Here is a 12,811-nt window from a genome sequence, read left to right as displayed (position 1 = left end):
GAATGGCAAAAACAAGAGAGGCTTGGAGGCTAGAAAGGGCTTGGTCCATTGAGGGAACCAAAAGTAATTCAGCACTGGGTTTCCATGAAGGATATACAAGGGAAGGATGTAGGGATCTGATTACAGATGTCCATTATGGACCATCCAAAGAGTATGGATTTTTCTTTGTCAGCTGTGGGAGGCCTCGGAAGGGTTTTAGGCAAGGGAGTGACTTGATCAGTTATTTATGATCATTAGAAAGATCACTCTGGGAGGACAGACTGGAGGCAGGTGAGGCAGCAAGTAGATGGCAGGTAGATGCCAGGTAGACTGTCTGCAAGGCCCTCCTACCAGAGTTCAGAGAGAGAGCAGTTCGTCATCAAAAATATTTTTAGATTCTTATTTCTATAAGTTTAAAAAGACACATCTATTTTTGTAGAAATGAGGCCCAGGCTATCCTTAGATTGTCTTAGATTAATCTTGCATGTTATAACGTTATTTTTTTTCTTAATACCAAAAAACACCAAACAAATGCAAACATTCTTATTTTGATCATTCTGTTCTACATATATAATCAGTAATTCACAATATCATCACATAGTTGCATATTCATCATCATGATAATTTCTTGGAATATTTGTATCTATTCAGAAAAAGAAATATAACAAAAACAGAAAAAAATTTATACATACCTTATCCCTTACCCCTCCCTTTCATTGATCACTAACATTTCAAACTAAATTTGTTTTAACATTTGTTCCCTCTACTATTTATTTTTATTCCATGTGTTCTACTCGTCAGTTGACAAGGTAGATAAAAGGAGCATCAGACACAAGGTTTTCGCAATCACACAGTCACATTGTGAAAACTGTATCATTATACAATCATCTTCAAGAAACATGGCTACTGAAACACTGCTCCACATTTTCAGGAAGTTCCCACCAGCCTCTCCATTGCATCTTGAATAACAAGGTAATATCTACTTAATGTGTAAGAATAACCTCCAGGACAACCTCCTGATTCCATTTGGAATCTCTCAGCCATTGACACTTTGTCTCATTTCACTCTTCCCCTCCTTGGTTGAGAAGGCTCTCTCAATTCCTTGATGCTGAGTCTCAGCTCATTCTAGGATTTCTGTCCCACGCTGCCAGGAAGATCCACACCCCTGGGAGTCATGTCCCACGTAGACAGGGGGAGGGTGCTGACTTTGCCTGTTGTGTTGCTGGAGAGAGAGGCCACATCTGAGCAACAAAAGAGGTTCTCTTGGGGGTGACTCTTAGACCTAATTTTAAGTACGCTTGACCTATCCTTTGTGAGGTTAAGTTTCATATGAACAAACTCTAAGACTGGGAGCTCAACCTATAGCTTTGGTTGTCCACACTGCTTGTGAGGATATCAAGAATTCAACTTGGGGAAGTTGAATTTTCCCCCTTTTTCATCATTCCCTGAAGGGGACTTTGCAAATACTTTTCTAGTCACTGTTCAGATCACTCTGGAATTTATCAGGGCATCACTCTGGACAAACCAACAAAATCTCATGTCCTACCCAAGGTTACATGTACTTATGATGTTCAATTAAGCTGTCTACATAATACAATGTTAATTTTTAAATATGAAATTATATATTTGGTTTATTTTTCCTTGGGTATCATGCATCTAAAAAAGAATAGATTTTTTAAAAGATGATTTTAAAACTGACAAACTTGTGCCACAGAGCTTAATGTTTAATATTTTATTTCTACATGTGACATCTGGATAGAGAAAAGCCCTGGAAAGAATTAACTTTGTGTTCACCCTGTAGCTGTGCTGAGGACAGCATCAATTACTAAAGGCAAAATTTTTTATACTGAAAGTATCTCTACCATTAGGCAGGCCCTGTTTGCTTTCTTTGTACCAGGAAGCTCTTAGATCTTTGGAAGTTGATGATTGTTTTTCCCCTTCAGGTTTTCCTTTTTAATTTATTGACAGCTCTTCCCTCTGCTATGATAAAGAGATTCCAGGCTGAGAATAAATCTGAGATATAGCATCTGGTAAATATAACCATTGAATTTATATAACCATCTTTCCTTCCTTCTGCTAGTCTTAAAAGAATGAAGTAGCTATTTAGATTTGGTCTTTCGTTCCTCTTGGTGCAGATGAAAAAAAGCAATTCACAAAGTGCCTGAAATCTGAATATGATGGCAGAAAAAAAACTAGGCATAATTCACTTTGGAGTAGTTTAAGAATCTACAGACTCATAGAGCAGGAGTGTACCTTGGACACCATCCGAAGTGCCCTCTGCTTTTTAAAGCAGCAAATGAAAGCTTACTATGGAGGTCCAATATACAAAAGAAATAAGAACCAAGCTGCTCTGGTTGAAGGGACAGACTTCTTGCCCATCATCCTTCCATTTAGTCCTTCAAATAGCTCTAAGAGCTTTTGCAACTGAGTTTGAAACCACCGATTTGGACCAGTTCATACAATTTCCACTGAGAAAATTGATGTCAAGTGAAGCAAAGTGGCTTACTTCTGCTCACATTGGCCAGAAATAAATCTTGATAATCACCCCTTCCCCCTTTTTTTGGCAAGTTCTCTTTCCACTGTCACAATTTTATCTTAAAAATATTTGCAGGTATTAAATCAAAATATGTTACTTTTGAACCTTTTCCTTCCTCTCTAGGGAATCAAACCATCACATATTGTGAAAACTAACTGAATTTCTTTAAAAAAAAAGACAGTGAAACACATGTTCATGTATTTGTCAACAGTATGCACTGGGCATTATGCAGACATTGTTATGTATGTGATCATTTAATACTTGTGGACAATAAATCCATCCCATTTTACTGACTAAGCAACTAAAATTCAGAAATTAGTTTTTCACAAGACAGCAGGATGAACAAGGCCATCCCTTTAGTTTCTGTTGTCAGGGAAAATTACTTAGATTTCCTGAAAGAGGAATTGAGCAGCTTTAAGTCATCTGCCACCTCTAGATAATGCTTTCTCCTATTTTAGACGCCTTTCATTTTTCTTTTTTGTCTCAGGACAATTGATCCAGTCTAAATACATATTTCCTCACAAAGGGCAGAAATTGTTTCATAAGTCATTTTATCCATTCTTCCTTCTGATGAACCCACCCTTCTCTCTTCACAGTAAGTGTGTCATCCTCTGTGCTAAGGGATGGTGACTGTCATTTGCTGAGAGAGCAGTGACCAAACAGTTGGCTTCTTCAGAGATTAGCTATCTGGGAGAAAAATGGAAATTTCATATATGGAGTGATGATCACAAGATCTCCTAGGGCAAGGACTCATTCATTCATTAGACAAGATTTATGAAGTGCCTACTGTGTCCCAGGAGCTATAGTAGATAGATTATAAAGAAGTGTGTTCACAACAGCTGTATGTCAGGGTAGAGCAGAAGTGCCCTAAGAGAGCCCATGTGTGCTCAGGTGGTGCCTGAGATGCTTCTGCCCGGAGTGATCAGAGAAGACAATATGCAGATCAAACATTTAAGCTGGGCGTTGGGAATGGCATTCTTCCCAGCAAAGGAAATGGCAGCAGAAAAACTGAAGACACCAGGATGAGTTATGGACCAGTGTGGTCCCTCAGAGCTTTTATCTCCAGGACATGCAGGAAGATGTACTAGAAAGATGGTTGGACACATACAAAAGGTTGAATGCCAGGCTGAGAAGTTTTACTTTAATCAATAGCATCTACTCTGGCAGCTGCCCATAGGGAGAAGTCAGCTGGGGAGGAAGATCCTGAAGGCAGTGAGAATTAATTGAAATATTCCTGAAATAATCTAGGTACGATGTAGTGAAGGCCAAACTAGGGTGTCAGGAGTGAGAATGGGTGGGATCGGACAATTGTGGAAGAGGCAAGGGCAGAAAAGGAACTGGATTTGGGGATGAAGCCGGAAGCATGTCAAAGGTGATTTTCTCATGGGGATGTATGCACAACTATGTGATGATACTGTGAGCCAGTGATTGTACTTAGGATAGATTCTATGGTGTGAATATATCTCAATGAAATTGTATCAAAATAAAAAAAAAGGTGATTCTCATGTTCTGAAGTAACAGTGATGCTGTTGACTCAAACAAGGAAGCTGTTTTTTGGGGGAAGAATTATAAGTGTAGTTTCAAATGTGTTGCCTAAAAGAATAAGTTTTAAATTTCTTGTGTACCTTTGTTGGAGTTCACAACAGAGCTTTGGTTAGGGTAGAAACAGTTCTCAAAAGAGACTGCTTTATCTTGAGAAAGGAGAGTATCAGGGCTCTGAAGGCTCGAGTGCCTTTTGGAACTAGGTATGATGGCAGTACTATTTTTTTCTTATTTTGATCCCCCTTTCCTACTTCCTTTCCTTTTGAAAGTAACTGAAGCTTGAAGTTGAAAAAGACTTTAAAATGAGCGAGATCACCTTAGCGCTATTCCCTCCTATTCTCTACAGATTGGTGGCACATGACATTCTTGGGACAACGTTTCTAAGCGTCATGCTTGTAAGTCCTTGGGTTCATCTGGAGTCAGCTTCATCAGTTTGTCCACACAGAGCAGGATGAGGGTGAGAAACCAGAGACTCCAGCCAACAGCAGCAGCGATCCAACCATATTCGTCCACTCCAGTGTGGCAACAGCGGGCAGCTTGAGGACAGAAGTCAACATCTGGTGGAGGAGGGAAGGCCAGAGCAACAGGACGTATGACACCAGCCCTGCCCAGCTCCTGCTCTGCTATTAGCAATGTCAGTAATGGCAAGGTAGCTAACACTGCTCACACTTACTAAGCACTTATTACATGCCATGCCCTATGCTAAGTGCTTTACACGTTACCTTATTTATTCCTCACAAAATGGTAGGGGCAATTAGTTTCCCCGTTTTAAATGAAGAAACCAAGGCAGTAACACGCCCAAGGTCACAGACAAGATCTCAAATCCTGGTCTGTATGACCCCAAAGCCATATTTCTAACCTCTGTGTATTATTTGCCCATTACCCACTTTTGTAAGTATCCAGAGTGAACACACTTGGTCATTCATGAGGCAAAGATAAAGAGAGCCAGAATTAGAATAAAGCAAAACTTTATATTCGTTAGGCATGAATAACAGTGGTTGCTTATGAAGCACTGGGCTCTTTGCCACTAGAAGTATTCAAGTAAAGGGTGAACAAGAATATGCAAAGGGTACCGAAATGAAGCCCCTTACTGGGCAGATTGGGCAAGCTGATTTCTATGGCCCTTCCGCTTCCAAACTTCTACAAGCTGCTAACCTGGGAATGGTCATTTAAGCCACCTGTTCCAGAAGTGTGGCCCTGGATAAGAGCAAGGCCAGGACAACCTTTTAGATGTGCTCTGCCAATAATTCCCAGGGCCCATGAACAAACCACACCAGTGCACCAGAAAGCCGGCAGCCCTCAGCCAGCTGATCCGATCAACAGAGAGCAAGGAGGCTTACGTTTATCCCCATCCCCCACCCCCAGATCCAGGACAGCTGTGGGGTTGGGGCAGTTAGTAGGATAGGCTTACTGGGGCACAGCTCCAAGGTCCCTGGGTCTGGGAGGTGGGTGGCCAACGTTGATGAGTTGCTGCTGCTTGCCTCTGGAAGAAAAGATAGGAAACACTCAGGCAGTAGGAAAAGCCATTGCCAGGCACAGAGTTTGAAAACTTTTTTTGTAAATGAGTAGTGCATGTTATGAATGTATTATAAGAAGTGTTATTGGGCAGGCCACAGTGGCTCAGCAGGCAGAGTTCTCGCCTGTCATGCCAGAGACTAGGTTTGATATCCAGTGCCTGCCCATGTGAAAAAAAAAAAGAAATATTATAAGTGTTATTATAGGTGTAGCGAGGTGTTATATGGTAAGACAAACTCTCCTTTCCTATCGCTCTCTCATCTCATTCAGAGACATTTTATCTTCATTTTTCATTACCCTTCAGTAACCAAGGGCCAGCTATGTATAATTTTCTAAACGTTTATACATATTAATTTTCACAACTTTTTGGAGCTTTCTATGCAGACAGATACATCTATAAATGTTTCTTAGAGCATCTCTGATTCCCTCCAAAACAAAAAACAAAAAACAAAAAAAAACAAATAAAACTGAAATCTGACCCTGATTCTATAATAATCAGAAGTAAGGAATATGATGATGTCACTCAGGTAGATTGTTATCAAAAACTTAACCAAAAGAAAACATAGATAAATTGGACTTCTTCAAAATTAAAAATTTTTTTTATATCAAAGGCCATTGTCAAGAAAGTAAAAAGAAAACCTACAGAATGTGAGAAAATATTTGGAAACCAACATTTAATAAGGGTTTAGTATCCAGAATATATAAAGTACTACAATTCAACATCAAAAAGATGATTGGCCCAATTGAATAACAGGCAAAGGACTTGAATAGACATTTCTCCAAAAAAATGTAGATAGAAATAACTAATAACACAAGAAAAGGTGCTCAACACTATTAGCCATTAGGTAAATGCAAATCAAAACCACAATGAGATACAACTTCACACCTACTAGAGTGGTTATTGTGGTGGTTTGGAGCTGTATGTATGTAGCCCACAAAAAATATGTTCTCTCATCTGTTCCTGTGGGTGTAAACTTATTATAAGTAGGACCTTTTGGTACATTACTTCTGTTAATGTGTGTCCCACCTCTATTAGGATGGGTCTTAATCCTTTATAAAAGAATGATATTCAGACAGAGAGAGAAAAACCATGGAAAGAAGAAACTGAAATCAACAAAACCCAGAAGATAAAGGAGAGATCAGTAGATGCCACCGCATGCTTTGCCATGTGACAGAGGAGCCAAGGATAGCTGGCACCCAATCTTTGGAAAGAAAGCATTGCCTTGATTATGCCTTGATTTGGACATTTTCCCAGTCTCAAAACAATGAGCAAATAAATTCCCATTGTTTAAGCCAGCACATTTCATAGCAGCCTAGGAAACTAAAACAGTTATTGTTAAAAAAAAAAAAAAGAAATTAGCAAGTGTTGGAGAGGATGAAAAGAAATTGGAACCCTCATACATTGTTTGTGGGAATTGTGGAAAAGAAAAGCCATTGTGGAAAACAGTTTGGAATTACCATATGATTTGGCAGTTTCCTTCTAGAAATATATCCAAAAGAATTGAAAGCAGCGTCTCAAACAGATATGTACACACCAGTCTTAAAAGGGGCATTATTCACAGTAGCCAAAAGGTGGAAGCAACCCAGGTGTCCTACAGATGAATTCAATAAACAAAATGTGGTATATACATGCAATGGAGTGTTCCTCAGCTGGAAAAAGGAATGAAATTCTGATGCATACAACAACATGAATGAACCTTGAAGACATCATGTTGAGTGAAATAAGCCAGACACAAAAGGACAAATATTATATGATCTCACTTACACAAAATAATTAGAACATGCAAATTCATAGAGTCAGAAACTAGAATACAGATTTTCAGGGACAGGGGTGGAGGTGGGGAATGGGGAGTTAATGCCTAATGGAAAATTTTATGTTATATAAAAGTTACCAAAATAAAAATAAAAGTACAAGCAAACATTGGACCGTATAACACAAAAAGTGAACCCTAATGTGAATTATGGACTTAGTTAATAATATAAATATATTGGTTCATCAGTTGTAAAAAAATATAACACACTAAAGCAGAATGTTAATAATGGGGAAACTTTGTATGAAGGGGTGGTTTATGGGAAATCTGTACTTTCTGCATGATCTATCTGCTCTAAAAAATAAATTTAAAAAATTAAGTACCATACAAGAAAATCTAGATATGCTGGACTATCCAGTGCCTATAATTGTCTTTGATTAACAATCAAAAAACATGAAAATGAAAGAAATTTAGCAGGAATTAACTTTTGTTAGAGTTTGAAGAAGAAAAGCCAGTTGCCATGTTCCTGCCTGTGATCGAGAATAAGTAAATTATCTAGGTCCATCTGTCCAATATGACAGCCACTGTCCACATTAAAAATTCAGTTCCTCCTTTTCATGAAGATGGCACCAGAAGTGAAGAAGGAAGCCTCTGTCCCTCCCAAAACTGAAGCCAAAGCCAAAGCTTTGAAAGCCAAGAAAGCAGCATTGAAAGGCATCCATAGTCACAATAAAAGAGAAGAGCTCTATGTCACACATCTTCCGGTGGCCCAAGATGCTATGTCTCCAAAGGCAGTTCCAAACCTCGGAAGGAGCTCCCCCAGGACAAGCAAGCATGATCGTACGCCATCATCAGACTCCCCCTAACAACTCGGTCAGCCGTGAAGAAGACTGAAGACAACAACACACTGGTGTTCATTGTGGATGTCAAGGTCAACAAGCACCAGGTCAAACAGGCTGTGAAGAGGGTCTATGACACTGACATGGCCAAAGCCAACAAACACCCTGACTATTTGACTGGCTTCTGACTCTGATGCTTCAATGTTGCCAACAAAATTGGGATCATCTTGTTAGTCCACCTGGCTAATTCTAAATATAAGTTCTTAAATCTTAAAAAAAAAAATCAATTCCTTAGTTGCATTAGCCACATTTTAAATGCCCAGTTGCCACATGTGGCTAGTAGCTACCATTATTATGCAGTGCTGATATGGAAATTTCCATTGCTCTAGAAAGTTCTATTAGACAATGCTAATCTTTGGAGTCTAAAACCAGAGATCAACCTTGAAAAATATTTCTGGTAGCTATATTGCTGTTCATTTTGCTTCTTTCAGAATGCAAACAAAACAAAAACAAAAATAAAAAAAGCCTGTAAAATGGTTTGAAATCTCTCAAGACCACTCTAAGTCAGCATGTCCTTCAAAGGTAATGGTTGTCACCCAGAGGGACCAGTTAGAAAGAAACTTCTTGTTTTGTTTGCTAAAGCCATGAAATTGCTATTCAGACTAATTTTATGCCGCTCTACTCCCTAGCCACCCCAAAGGCTTACCTAAAGTATAGTGATTACCTTGATGTAATTTGATTGTTGCTGTAAATTATTTACAGCTAAATGGCTTAGAGCTTGGTATTTATTTGTTTTGGAGAAATTGATTCTTCAGCATTTTAATTTTCCTTATAACCCATATAACTTCCTTCATCTCCCCTCTCCCCGTAGAGAATGGAAGTGTTTTCTACTGAGAACAAATGAATGAGAAAAATCCTAGTTAATTAGAAACTAGTATTAAAATATATGAAATTTCATAAATATATGAAATATATGAAACTACTTAAAATATATGAAATTGCCATTTTTATAGGTCCAAAATCATCCTCAGTATCAGCAAGTTTATATGTTTGAAACTGAATAGCCCAGGTACAAATTCCCAAGAATTTTAATGTCACCTTCCTGCCTCATAAGCAGAGACAGCCAGGAAATACTTTACTTGGGTCAATTCCAAAATAATGGCTGCTGGGAAGACCCAGTAACTCAGTGCAATTAAATTTGTCAAAATTTTCAAACCTCTAGCAAACAAAGCACTGTAAGAGCCAACAGAAAGAAATAAAACATTGTTTGGAGGAGGGGTGATGTTGGAAAATAAAATGAACACTCTAGTCCTAGTAGCTAACATTTATTGTGTGTTTACCATGTGCTATTTTAAGTTCATTACAGGTAGTAATTTCATTTCACTTTTGCAACCCTATAAATGAGCACTATGATCATCTACACTTTTTATATGAGGAAACTGAGGAACAGAGAGATTAAGCAATTTTCTCAAGGTCACACAGCTAGTAAATTGTGGAAGTTGGAGTTGAGACTCAGTGGCTCAAGAGCCCACGCGCTGATCATCCATAGTGAGTCAGCAGGTAATGGCCACAGGATAAACTATGAGGATGAGACACATACAGTCTTGGTGAGTGGATTGAGAACAGGGGAGTCTATTTAAGAGTGGGGCAGAAAGTGTTCTGATGGAGGGTTAGGAAAAAGATCAAAACTGGAGGGAAAAATATCCTGCAACCCCAATATTAGGTATATGTTTGGAGAAACTGAAAGGAGGGTCAAGAATGGACATTTATACCCTGGTATCTATGGCCACAGTATTCGCAATTTGTAATGGATGGAGATAACCCAAGGGTGTATCAACTGTTGGAGAGAAGGGCGAACTGTGGTATGCATACACTGGAATATTGAGTGGCTGCAAGAAGGAATGAAGTTGTGAGGCATGCAACTAAGTGAATGAAGTTTTCGGACAGTATGTTGAATGAAATAAACCAGAAATGCAAAGACAAATATTGTAAGGCCTCACTAATATGAACTAACTATAATGTGCAAACTCTGAGAATTTGAGAGCATAGGGTATCAGGCAACAGAGCATGGGCAGAGTCTGGTCAATTGATGATTAAGGAATAAAAAATGTTCAATAAGGCTCATTGTAAAGATTCCCAGGTTGTAAGCTCTCACAGCAGTCCATCTGTTTCTGAGTTTAACCATTATTTCTAAATAGCAGTTGTTCTCTGGAAAACTGGTTATCTGTGAGATACCTGAGACTCAGAGTTAAAGTTGTGCAGCTCTGAAAGTTGGCATTATCCCATACAGCAACTGTTAAAGAAGCTGAAAAAGAAATCCAGACTTCAATTAGAGATATGAATGAAGCTGATTTGATTAGGATTAAGGTAAATCAGAATACAAGGTAAAGGATGATATTGACTGTATTTTAAAACTTCAGCTTCTGTGTGAGACCAAAGGAAGAGATGTTTATATGGTAGAAAATTTATAATTTCTGTAGCACACTAGCTAATTTAACCTGTATGGTCAGTTTATTCAAACAACATAGTTTTACGTGGAACCTTGACTAGAAAATGAGATCTTGTTATTTTGTACAGGTTGCTGTAATACCCTAATACATCCCAGAGTATTTTGGGCAGAGAATAAAAATTTTCAAGGTCCCCTTGAGGGACTGAGGAAGAATGTGGAAATATTAAACTTCCCCATCTGGGGAATTCCTAATATTCTCACAAGCATTAGGGTCTACCAATTGAATAAGTCAAGCCCTCAATCTTAGGGCTTGCCCTTATGAAACTTATTTCTGCAAAGGAGAAGGTAAGCCTACTTATAATTATGCATGAGTCACCCCTAGAGAACCTCTCTTGTTGCTCAGATGGGCCTCTTTCTCTAAGCCAACTCTGCAAATATACTCACTACCCTCCCTACCCCTACGTGGGATGTAACATCCAGGGATGTAATTCTCCCTGGCAATGTGGGACATGACTCCTGGAAATGAGCCTAGCCCTGACTTTGTGGGATTGAGGAAACTTCTTGACCAAAAGTAGGAAGGAAATGAAACCAAATAAAGTTTCAATAGCTAAAAGATTTCAAATAGAGTCAAGAGATCATTCTTCGAGGCTATTCTAATGCATTAGATATTCCTTTTTTGTTTCTAGCATATCTGAATAGAAGGAAATGTGTCAAACTGTTGAATAGCAATCCAGTAACCTTGATTCTTCATGATGAGTGTATAACTATAGAGCTTTCAAGGTGTGAACATGTGAGTGTGAAAACCTTGCGACTGACACTTCCTTTATCCAGTGTATGGACAGATGAGTAAGAAAAAAGACACAAAAATAAATAAATAATAGGGGGGGATATTGGGTATGGGATGTTTTGGGTGTTCTTTTTCATTTGTATTTATTTATTTTTTTGGAGTAATGAAAAGTTCTAATATTGATTATGGTGATGAATGCACAACTATATGATGATACTGTAAGCCATCAATTGTATACTTTGGATGATATATGGTGTGTGCATATACCTCAATAAAATTACATTAAAAAAAAAAAAAGCTGGAGGGAAAAGCCAGAAACATGAAAGTGTGATCCACGTCCTGTACACAGAGCCCTGCCTGAGAGAGCAAGGCAGGGAAACGATGATAACCTAACATTTTCTGTGCAGAGGTGCGGGCTGAAAGGGGGAGAGCATGGGCAGGGAATGTGTAGACCTTGTACGGCAGCTTTCAGGGCATTATGGTTATGGTTTTGTGAAGAGAACAGAGGACGTAAAGGGCCAAGTGAGGGACAGAAGACTTGTTAAGTAAGGGGAGGGAGGTATAGTTAGACAAATGGTGCAAAGAGGGATTGCAAAATCACAGCACCCCAGGGAAACCGAGGGGACATTGAGAAACAGTAGAGCAAAAGATGTCTTTTTAGGCTCTTGTGGTCCCCTGATAGGAAAGACTGGTAAATTGCTTTGCCCTCTTTCTCTGTGGCAAGCCTAACACAACTGAGGAGTTAGCCTATCCTAGCTGAGGAGTTGAGCATTTTTCTCTTAGTCTTAGGTAAGCTTAAAACACCCTTACCCCACCCAAGCACCCCCTGCCTAATCCTTCAGATGAGAAAGTACTGTTTCCTCTTTCCTTTGTGAAGGACCAACCCTGACCAAGGTATCCCCCACCCCCTCCACTTCTCCCCTCCCTCTTCTCCTCCCTCCCCCTTCACAACATAGCTGAGAATAAAGCTCATAATTCTACCTGCCAAGCAAGCCGAGAGGAAGGAGCCGAAGATCAGGCTGAGAATCAGGGTGGCCCCAGTCACAGAGGTGAGACGCTTCATGCTGGAGGGAGACACATCGGCCTGCATGGTCCCCAGAGCTGGGAGCTGACCACCCTGTGCCCTGTGTCCTGCCTGTGTCCTGGGCTGTTGAGCTGACTCCTGCCCTGCGGGAGCTTGAAAACAACTCCGCCAGAGGTAATTTCTGCTCTTGTTTGGTGGGGAAGAGGGGTAGGGGTGGAGCACAGGAAACTTTGGCTGTCACACCCAGCTCTCACCTGTCTTGAAGAGAAGCCAAACTGTTGGCTCAGGAAAGGAGGAGGGGGTGGAGTGATTTATGCAGTTCTTCCTTGAGATCAAATTTTGACCCTGTTGAGCCAAAAAAAAAAGGAAGATAGGAGAAGGAGGTGCTG

At 39.6% G+C, this 12,811-nt stretch overlaps 1 protein-coding gene across 1 annotated transcript; it reads right to left on the bottom strand.

Annotated features, from left to right (window-relative positions):
* Window positions 1-431: 431 nt before the first annotated feature.
* TMEM213 (transmembrane protein 213) lies at window positions 432-12,639 on the bottom strand. The gene is made up of 3 exons (XM_077164422.1): window positions 12,380-12,639; window positions 5,469-5,540; window positions 432-4,614 (listed from the first exon to the last, which is right to left on the bottom strand). Exons 1-3 carry the CDS (start codon window positions 12,486-12,488, stop codon window positions 4,445-4,447), a joined length of 351 nt encoding a protein of 116 aa, XP_077020537.1. The 5' UTR covers window positions 12,489-12,639; the 3' UTR covers window positions 432-4,444.
* Window positions 12,640-12,811: the final 172 nt, after the last annotated feature.

This window comes from Tamandua tetradactyla, chromosome 1 (assembly GCF_023851605.1).
Source record: "Tamandua tetradactyla isolate mTamTet1 chromosome 1, mTamTet1.pri, whole genome shotgun sequence".
Taxonomy (NCBI): domain Eukaryota; kingdom Metazoa; phylum Chordata; class Mammalia; order Pilosa; family Myrmecophagidae; genus Tamandua; species Tamandua tetradactyla.
The sequence above is the reverse complement of the archived record's forward strand: the minus strand, read 5'-3'. Positions and strand labels throughout refer to the sequence as shown.